Genomic DNA, 10,092 nt, shown 5'->3' with positions numbered 1-10,092 from the left:
TATGTGTTGATTACATTAATAATCTGAGTCTGTAAAGTAACTAAGGCTTTAAAAAAAGTAGAGTGTGTAAGTAGAATATTTCTCTCTGAAATGTAGTTGAGTGGAACTATAATGGAGCATTAAAAAGGAATTCTTCAAGTTCCTCAAATTTGTACTCAAGAGCAGGACTTGAGTAAATGTACTTAATTATTTTCCAACACTGAAATGTGTGCATGAATTATACTAAAAGGTGAGGTTGCACAAAGACTCAGAAACAACTGAACATTTGAGTGCAGATTCAAACTGTGAGTGAAACTCAGCGCAGAGCCACACTCGTTTTTTTTACAACTGCAAATCTTTTCAACATATTCACAACTTTGAACTTTCAAAGGTTTTTTATGCAACCACAGACTCTGAAGTTATTTTACATTTATTGACTCTTATTTGAGTTCAGTTTCATCCCCCAAACACAGCAAGTTCTTTTAAATGAACAGTTTCAAATGGCTAAATACAGCAACAGCCACACGTGTGGAATCACAGTTACAATTTTCTAAAGTGTTTTAGCCTCTAGGGAAAAAATGTTGTTTGAGTTTTACTGTCAGCTTCTTCTGTGTGACAGAGCTGAACCATCTGACACTGAACAACGGAAAACCATGAAAAATATATGCAACTCCTATTTGACTCAAGTCGTTACGCTTCATGGGCATAAGTCGCACACATATAAAAAGTACATTCAACTAACTATTAATGTTTTCCACACAAGCTTTGGTTCATATGAGACATCTTTACTTCATTTAAATGTTAAAACTCAGATGGAGGTTAGACAAAAGAATAGAGTATGGGTGTGAGATGTGTTTTCAGAAGAGAGTGTGTGTGCGTGTGTGTGTATATATGTGTGTGTGTGTGTGTGTGTGTGTGTGTGTCCCTGCTTTATCAAACACTTGGCCAACGATCTAAGTGGCACCTCAGATTATACACTGAATCACATTTGACCCATGAAAATGAATGAAGACGTGACATCAGACCTGGAGGAACTTTCACACAGTTAACTTTCACCTGTCTAAATGTATGTTTTGTCGCCACCTGGTGGTCTGATTGGGTATGACGTCATTGATGGCAAATCTTCCAGGCTGGATTTACATTACAGGCTCAAAGGCCATTGCTCATCGCTCCATTCACATTTCACATCCAAATTATTTCACCAAAACTGCCCAATAGTTGATTATGTTATTCTATCTATTCTCTCAACCAATAACTCAAACTTATTTGAAAAAAAAGGATTGAGCCAATGTTGAATTATACTGACATCAGTTACCACAACTATGCATCACCTGAATTGGTGCCGAGTGTTTTTTCAGATTTATATGGCGCATAGTTCAGTAGCTACCTTGAGTTCTGCTTTGACATTAGACTTAATGACGTCTGGGTTTCAAACACCAGAGTAAGGCAATCAGATATGGCTGTGGTTATAGCACAGGTATGGTTGTTCATGCTCGTGCATGGATGATGTTTACGTGTGTCCAAACTTTGCATCCAGAATTTTTCTCCTGTTCATGATTTACAACATAAAAATAAAGTGTATCTGCACAGTTTGGATGAAGCATCCTCAGTCAGCAAAAAAACATCTGCTGGCTGATTTTTTTTTTTTTTACTCTGAGAACATCTTCACTCACCCATTGGAGTACAGACAGTAGAATAAATGTTACTTTGCAAATGGACATTGACATCAGTTTGAGTCTCAGTCCTAGTAAGATGGAAGAGGAGGCAGTGCAGAAAAGACGCAAAATAGATGAAAATTCCTTATGACACCCCGCTTGTCCTTCATGTAATGTTTTTCTCAACATCTTCCACATTAATGGTGTTTCTAGAGCTGGGTTTGTTTCGGAGCCTTGCTCAATAGCACTTCCGCAGTTCGGTAGAACAATTCATGGGCTTTCCGGTCACAGACACGGTCCAGATAACATCAGGCCTCTGTGCCGCCCAAATAACGTCTCCTGGATAGTTTGGGGTCAAACGTAGATGCCTTCAGGGTTGAGGCTGGAGGACGCCGTGCTTTGAAGAGTGCGAAGGTCGCTGGGTAAGAGACGAGAAGAGCCAAGTCGTTTCAGAGAGCCAGACTCCACCTCTGTAGCAAGCAACAAAACAAAACCAAAAAAAACTGATATGACAATCTGACATCATCGGCCACTGAGCTTATTTGCAAATAATTTAGGAGAGAACTGAGAAAGAGTAGTATGTCATTAAAACTTTCTGTGGGGTTTTTCTTTTTCCTTTTTAGTATGAAAATAGGATTTTCCTGTTGACTTACTGTGTGGGTCTTGCAGTATTTTTAGAGACGTTTGTGATTTGGTCCATGTAATGGGGTTACAGACTTAAGCTCTTATGGCACAACAGTTTTGTCACAGCAGCTCATGTCTACAGTCTAACCTGTCATTCCCAGGATGACCACAAGGAGGCACTGTGTGCACACACGTGAAGACAATGCTGTGTGTAAAGCATCTTAGTTAAAATGTGTTTAAAACTGAACTTTTTAACAAGGTGATAAGTATATGACAAGCCAGAGAGTCTCTGTTGGTGTGTACATGCACGTCCATGCATATGTGAGTGTGTGTATACGTGCCGTTGTTGTTTTCTCCTGTAGGCTGGGCAGGCAGCACTGTGACCTTGGTACCAGTCTGCTGAATGAACTGCTGCAGGTTGACCTGTCGTAGCTCTTTTGTCAGCTGCTCCAGTTCCTGCTCCTTCTCCTGTGCCAGTAGACACACAATGACAATTGAATCTATGCCCACAGTAGGCTGTAAACAGCAGACATATGTATACAGCTGTTGTACCTAAATTGGATCTTTTTTCCCTTCAAATTAACTACATTTACATATTTGCATTGTAACTGTGGTGGATTTAATACGTGGAACACAATGAAGATGCACAGGATCTCTCCAGACGTCATAACCCAGATGAGACAGCTAAAGAGAAGAGTTAACTCCCAGATGGTTACGCAACTGCAGGCGAGGGATTGTGTACTTATTCAGGCCCCTCTCTAATCAGGCGAAGAATGCTGTAATACCCTCCCTCCCTTCCCCTTCTCATTACCTCATGTGTCCCACACCCTGCTGGACTTCGTCTGTACATAGAGCACTTTGCTTTATACCAGGACGCACACAGGCAAGGAACCAATGCACATCCCTGCAAGCCAGATTAAACTTCACTTGAATGCCCACAATTTAATGAGCTTAGATTGAGATGGTTCCACCTGTGTGCTGAGGACTGGATTTTCAAGCACAAAGCAGCGCCAAAAGTTAGCAAACATTTTAATGAGCATTTTTAAAACATTTCCTAAAATAAAACTCCCTCAGCATCCTCCTCACATACTGGGATCTGCCAAGGGTGCTTCAAATTCCTGAGGGGTTTGAGGCTACAGTGTAAAAAAAACAAAATAAAAATACTGAACAGTAGGATCTGAGCTGACCTGTAATCTCTTGCCGGACTGGCCAAGTGAGCGTTCCAACGCCCTGCAGCTGCTCTCCAGCCGTGCTGTGTGTTGGCTCTGCTTTTCCAGCTCAGCCCTCACTTTCTCCAGCTGGGCTTGCACCTGAGATCCAGAGTGGAAGTGAAGAGAGAAAGCCAAGAGAGCGATGGGTAAAAGTTACTAATCCTCATTGTAGGAGGTCCCCTTCATGCTTTGATGTGTTTAGAACTTCAGAATTTGGCTTCCTTTGCTTTGAACAACAATGCAGTGCTATGAGTTGTGCTCATCTTAAGTAGTAAGACTTCAGCATTTGACCACTTTGTAGCTATACATTCTATACACATATAATATTGGAACAGATGTGGACAGCTGAAGTTATTGTACAGCTGTAACTGGAGATGGAAAGCTGTGAGGCTATACAAAAGCACAGCTTTGCTTTGAACTGAATGCTTACCTTTGCCATCTTAGTTCAGCATGTTAAGATTTGCTATTAAGGCTTTTAACAAAGTAGAACTGATGTTGATAGGGAACTGACAGATTTGTACACAAGTGGATGAGATCTTAGCAGTTCAAACTACATTCCCCTGTTTTGGATACTGACACAGACTGCGGTATATACCTCCTCCTCATTGACTCTCTGGTTGAGTTCGGCCTCCTGCTGCAGCCTCTCCTGCTCCAGGCCTGCATCCATGCTCTGCATATCATGACAGGTAATAAATATTCTGAAAACTGGTATGAAAACACTCCTCACAGGAAACCAACAGTAATCAAAAATGTTTTATGCAGCAGGAAGTCTTAGTTCAATTTCACAATTTACTCCTCAGTTCAACGCTGCTTGTTTTTGTTTTACCAGCATCTGTGGGTGAAAGTCCACAGTGAGATTGTACGAGAAAGAAAAAATATATTTCATGCCGTTTATAAACTCAATAAAACATCATCGGGTTGATTCAGGTGGCTTCTGTGTGATGCCAAGCTCACCTGTATGCGTGCTAAGTACTCTGAAAGCTTGGCCTCGCAGTCGCGCACGTGGCCCTGCAGCTCGGCTAGCTGTTGCCGGAGTTGCCGCTCGCTCTCCTGCTCGATCTGCAGCTCGTTCTGCCAGAACTCGTCCTCTTCCATTTCTGCATCGTTCCTCCTCACCTGCTGCTCTAAAAGAAGAATCTCCTCCTCCAAGTTCCCTACCTGGTGAGTGGAAAAATGATTCAGTTTCAAAACTTCCTTTGCCCAAAGAGAATATAAAATACTTAAAGAAAATACAAGGAATAAAAGATGATGCAAGCTGCAGCAGGGAATGAACTACACCAAGTGTAGTACAGGAGGTACGTCAGAAAACAACTGTCCAGTCAGAGCAGAGACTGCCTGCCACTATGTATCTGTCTGTGAATGCAGCATAAAACTTAATATTTTGGAGGACATAAGGATTTAGAGTGCAGGTGTTATGGGCACACATAATCTTTTCCTGTAAGTAACAGTCAGCTGTGGTTTACTCACTTCATTGGCCTCGCCGGTGGCCTCCTCCCAGTCTCGTAGCTCAGCCTCACAGCCCAGCAGACGGCTCTCCAAGGCCTGGAGCTTGTCTCTCTGCAGCTGCACCAGTCGGCTCAGCTCTCTGGCAGGACTCCCTGGTACAGATGCTACTCCAACACCTCCAACTCTGCTCAGGTTCAGACTCACACCACGCTGCTGGGGCACTTTGGCTGGATGGATGGGTGGGAGATGAAAGGGTGGTGGTTGGATTGTTTAAAAGTAAAAGCATAGAGGAAGTGAGGGAAGGAAGGAATGAGGACAGAGAAAACAGGACATTTGACAGTAGACACAGTGCTGCATCACTCACAGCAGTAAGCATGAATATACTGAACAAACTACCTTCAGCATTTCTGCTTTTCCCAAATATGTCCCGCAGACCTTTGGCCCCTCCAGTGAAGGTCAGAGACTTGCGTTTGGGTTCCCTTCGTTTGAGCGAGCGGTCTGTCCCTGATGGGCGGAGCTTGGCCAGAGGTGGCAGACTCTGCCGGTAGAAGCCACGCTCTGGGACGCGAGCCTGCCCGTCAGAGGTTGGCCGCTCGCTAACAGACGGGCCAGTTCGCTGAAGAATGAGCTGCACGTCACTGGCATACTGACCCCACTTGTTGAGCGACACCACAGGGTTCTCATGCGGAGCCAGGTGGCGCTCTGTGTCACGCCATTTCTCGATCAAAGTATACCTGCCTGTGCGTCCTGGGACAAAATAAAAACAATGAATGTGGTGCTTAATTGCAGAAACAGGTGGTGTCATGCATTTCAATGCACCAATAGGGATTAATGAACATTTGAATCAAAACGTGATGACAGCTGTGTGATCGTTTGTTATTTTGTTGCTGCTTAATTAACTCTGATTGCTTCTTATTTAAGATTTGAAACCAAGTTTTGGGGGACTAATACTGTTCCTTTACAGCTAAAGCATATGACATTGTCCAGATCTGTCCTGAGCCCAGATTCCTTCCTGTACACTGTCGGTCTGTGCCAACTTATTGTTTCCAAGTGCACTTTAGACACTATTAAAAGCCGAAACTCTGCTCTGTCCTTTGAATTATCTCTAAGTTGTGAAGGAGGTTGCTGGTCCTGGTATTTTAGACTGTATACTATATTTCTCATCCTCTTGATACCCTAAACATACAGTAGTTTGTCTTCAAGATACTCAGTCATGAATCGCTGGATTTTACATTGAGTATCTCCAAACAAACATTCCTAAGGTAAAGAAAAAGAAAACGATTTACTCTAAAATTTACTGGATTAATGGCTCCAGTCGTTGTTGTGTTTAGGTGGATGAATGTGATTTTTGAATGTAGTTTGCAGGGATGTAGATTTGGCCTTAAGATTTTACTGTTGAATTTATGTTACATGTTTTTTGTCTGGCCATGGTAGAATTAAGTGCTTGTGTTGTTTACAATTAGATTGGTGTGGTTTGTAGATAAATAGATGAAATATAATCAGTTTTCCAGCTCCTTTTGACTCCTTGTGAGGTCCCTGTGACCTGTGGTGTTCCCCAAGGATCTATTCTTGGTCCACCTTGGACACTGTCACAAACAACACTATTCACTTTCATTGTTATGTTGACAACACCCTGATTTATAGCCTGTAAAGTAACTTGCATCATTTATTGTCTGATTTTATACCATTTGTGTGTGTTGTCCTGGCGTAAATTCCCAGTGGTAAGATGCTCATGCAAGCACGCTTTCAAAAATGTTAAAGTTCAAAGTCCAATTAAGAGCCAAAAGACTGAATTGATACATTGAATTCATTCTCAGCTTTCCCACGATTACAGCATCAGTAGTTTTCAAAGAACTTTTACAGTGAGAAAATTCAACTCAATAAACAGTGCTGGTGTTGGGAAAAGCACTACGCTCAATGGTTAACAGCTCTTTGTGTGTGTACCTACATTCTTGCCTGCACACATGTAGATAAGAGTGAACCAGTATGCATCCTACTCTCACCCTTCCCCTGCACAGTAAGAGTCCTTGTAAAAGAGGCACATTCATCACTACAGCCATTCACATCAAAGTGCCCTGTCCTGGACAAAAGGCACAGAGCGCACAAAAGGACAGTGAGCGCCATAACTCTTGCTACACTGTCACTGTTAAATGTGTTTCAACTCTGAGCTAAATCTATCTGTGGGCTTTAGTGAGAAGCCCCTGTAGATCTGTCCATTTTAAAAACAGCACAAGTCTGAGGAAATCATATTCTTATGGATTCACAGAGCTAAATGTACAATACAATCCATGAAATGACTAACAGAGTGTCAACTTATTTCTCTAAAGTTGTACAGCACGCAAATAAACCAAAGTCTGCAGCATGACTCATCTCGTTTTGTGGAGCCCATTTGTGGTGAAAATCTCTTTGTGCCCTCTAGTCACTTTTCATTTTCCTGCAATTTATCACCTCCAGTGTGTCTGACAACCTGTCTGGCCAACATTGGACAATCCACATCACAGAAAATCCCCACAGGGATTTGTGTGTGACAAAATATCATTTACTCCACCTTAGTTTAGGTTTTTCACCACAGGAGCGATTTTGAGAGGATTTCACTTCACAGTGTTAAATCTACTCTTTTATGGTGGTGGTCTTTGTCTTGTTATTGGCTGTCTACATGGATTTCCCCTGAACATTTTGTGTGCTTAGATCAGGCTGTGAATTCCCCATCATATAACCAATCATAACACACTGTAATGGCTCATATTCTAATATATGATCTTTTTTGAGAATCCACCATCTGTGAGCACGAGCTGAGCACACTGTTTCTTATATTGCAGAAAGTAGTTGTGAGCTTACCGATGGCTTGTGCCAAAGCAATGACCACTTCTTGGCATGTGGTGAACTCTGTGACCCCGCACACAATGCGCTGCACTCCGTCCACCCAAACCTTCAGCTCCATGGCCTTCATTCAGAGGCCTCCACACCACACGGGGGTGCTAATAATGTTTTACTGTCCATCCTTAAAGGTAAAAAGAGAAAACAATGTTCAGTGCAATTAACTGTGTTACACTGTTTTAAATTTTAGACAAAACTCTTGTTCACATGGTTGTTCTCCTCAGCTCCACGGCAGATCATTTAGCACCTGTTAGCTTCATCAGCCCTTCATTGCCTCAACCTTCATGGTTCAATTAGTTATTTCCTACACTACCTATAGTGACTTTATAATGACACGTTTATTACAGTATGGATTAAAAGAGATAAAATCTTTATAAACATATCCAAGCGCCACATGGTTCTGCAGAGTGACACCAGCTTCCTGTACACAAACAGCTCAACAACTTGGAACACTTGTTCTTTTGAAGTAGTTTCCTGTAATGCTGATGATGAATTGCTGCAAGAACACACTTGTGGTGCAGTGATTGTGACGATCTAACGGGCCTCATCCAATATATTTTTCATTTGCTGGTGTCAGTGCAGGAAAGCTTACAACGGTCGCATGCACACAGAACGAGCCATTTCAAACTGCTGACACAAGCACCTCAGCAGTGAGGCAGTCATTACAAACCTGGCAAGGCCACGGCAGCGGGACAGCACAACAGAGCAGTGAAGGAGCAGGTGCCTAATGCTCAGCCTTTTGCAACCCAACTGAGCTGTAGCCTTCCTAGTTCCTGGCTGGGCCATCAGCTCAGCTCTGATCCTTGACTTCCATATCACTTGAGGTCTGCCTTAATAATTTAGGTGCCTTCCATCTTCATCACAGCTGGAATGGGACTCCCAGTCCTCCTCAACTTAACTACCAGCCCCCAAGAGGCCTTTTCCTACAGAGACTGCATTACATTGCACACTCCTCTGCACTGAAGGCATCTGGCGGGCGCAAAGCCTGCATTTGGTGGAAAGCAGGCTGATTTGTGACTGTTGACAGATACTGCAGGATGCATTTGAACCCAGGCGCCTGTTAAACCTCAAGTAAATGAGACTATAACCATGAATACGACTTAGCAAGACAGGGAAGAAACAGGAGGCAGTGAAATGCAAGAAAAAAAGGCAAGTGAAGGCAACACAGAAGAGGGACAGATGGATAAACAAAGCAAAGACGGTACATAAAAGAATAGAAGATTTGGGGTTGCCACAAGAGTGTAATCTCTTCACTGGGTGAAAATTATTTTTTCCTACAAATCTTGATATGTGCTAATTGATATGTGCTGCTGGGCAGCACAGTGGTTAGCACTGTTGTAATCCGCTGGCCTGCAGGTTTGTGCCTTGAACCTTTCTGTGTGGAGTTTGCATGTTCTCCCTGTGCTTGTGTGAGTTTTCTCTGGGTACTCGGACAGTCCAAAGACATGCAGGTTTGGCTAATTGGTGACTCTAAATTGCCCTTAGGTGTGAATGTGAGCATGAATGGTTGTCTGTCTCTATGTACCAGCCCTGTGATTGACTGGCGACCAGTCCAGGGTGTACCTCGTCTCTCGCCCAACGTCAGCTGGGATTGCCTCCAGCCCCCCCATGACCCTTCAGGATATGCAGTATAGACGATGGATGGATGAATATGTGCTGCTCATGTTTATGCATTACAAAAAATTTGTATCTGTGAAGAAGAATTATTGTATAACAATTCACAGAGTAGATATGATTGAAAAACCAGTGTAACCACATATACACCTCCTCCAAGTATGTTCTGTGTGTTTGAAAAAGTGTTAGAAGTGAAACATGCATTAAAACTTCCAGTCATCTTAACAAAAGGTCTGAGGCATGGCTTCATAACACACAATATTCTAACAGATATGACGACATCTGTAAATGTTCACAGCTGCAGTTGAAATGTTGTAATACAATGTTTATTCAATGACGAGTGATAGTGAAATCACACAGTCCAGGAGGAAGAGCCAGTTGACACAAGCTTGTAAACCTGCTCACCCTCCGTCTTTCACACACAGATACACACACACTTGCTATGGACACATCTAAGTGAGAAATCGTACTGAAGTAATTCACCCCTCTGTGGTACAATTATCATAATCCCATCAACAGAACAGAGCAAAATAAGCTACAGCAAACTCATTTTCACTTCACTCAAGTCCAAAATAAATACATATATGAATATACCATAGCTCATAAATTAAAAGTGAAAGACTTAAATATTAAGCTATGCAACGCTGTGTTTCAGCTATTTTAAAACAGAAGCACTGGACTTTATA

The 10,092-nt window shown here is 42.5% G+C and overlaps 1 protein-coding gene across 1 annotated transcript; it reads right to left on the bottom strand.

The window, feature by feature from the left end:
* Window positions 1-400: 400 nt before the first annotated feature.
* rassf8b (Ras association domain family member 8b) lies at window positions 401-7,868 on the bottom strand. Its single transcript, XM_070853770.1, has 8 exons — window positions 7,754-7,868; window positions 5,312-5,662; window positions 4,937-5,142; window positions 4,424-4,627; window positions 4,065-4,139; window positions 3,446-3,568; window positions 2,600-2,726; window positions 401-2,104 (listed from the first exon to the last, which is right to left on the bottom strand). Exons 1-8 carry the CDS (start codon window positions 7,863-7,865, stop codon window positions 1,989-1,991), a joined length of 1,314 nt encoding a protein of 437 aa, XP_070709871.1. The 5' UTR covers window positions 7,866-7,868; the 3' UTR covers window positions 401-1,988.
* Between the last annotated feature and the right edge of the window lie 2,224 nt (window positions 7,869-10,092).

This window comes from Pempheris klunzingeri, chromosome 22 (genome assembly GCF_042242105.1).
Source record: "Pempheris klunzingeri isolate RE-2024b chromosome 22, fPemKlu1.hap1, whole genome shotgun sequence".
NCBI lineage: Eukaryota > Metazoa > Chordata > Actinopteri > Acropomatiformes > Pempheridae > Pempheris > Pempheris klunzingeri.
Note: the sequence above shows the minus strand (reverse complement) of the source record. Positions and strands in the feature narration are given on the sequence as shown.

Bases quoted from the DNA above. Each gene is read 5' to 3' on its own strand.
- rassf8b (XM_070853770.1), bottom strand. From the start codon at position 7,865: ATGAAGGCCATGGAGCTGAAGGTTTGGGTGGACGGAGTGCAGCGCATT. The intron at 5,663-7,753 runs GTAAGCTCACAA...ATTTTGTCCCAG, and splicing joins TGCTTTGGCACAAGCCATCG to GACGCACAGGCAGGTATACT. The intron at 2,105-2,599 runs GCACGTATACAC...TGCTTGCTACAG, and splicing joins TACAGGAGAAAACAACAACG to AGGTGGAGTCTGGCTCTCTG.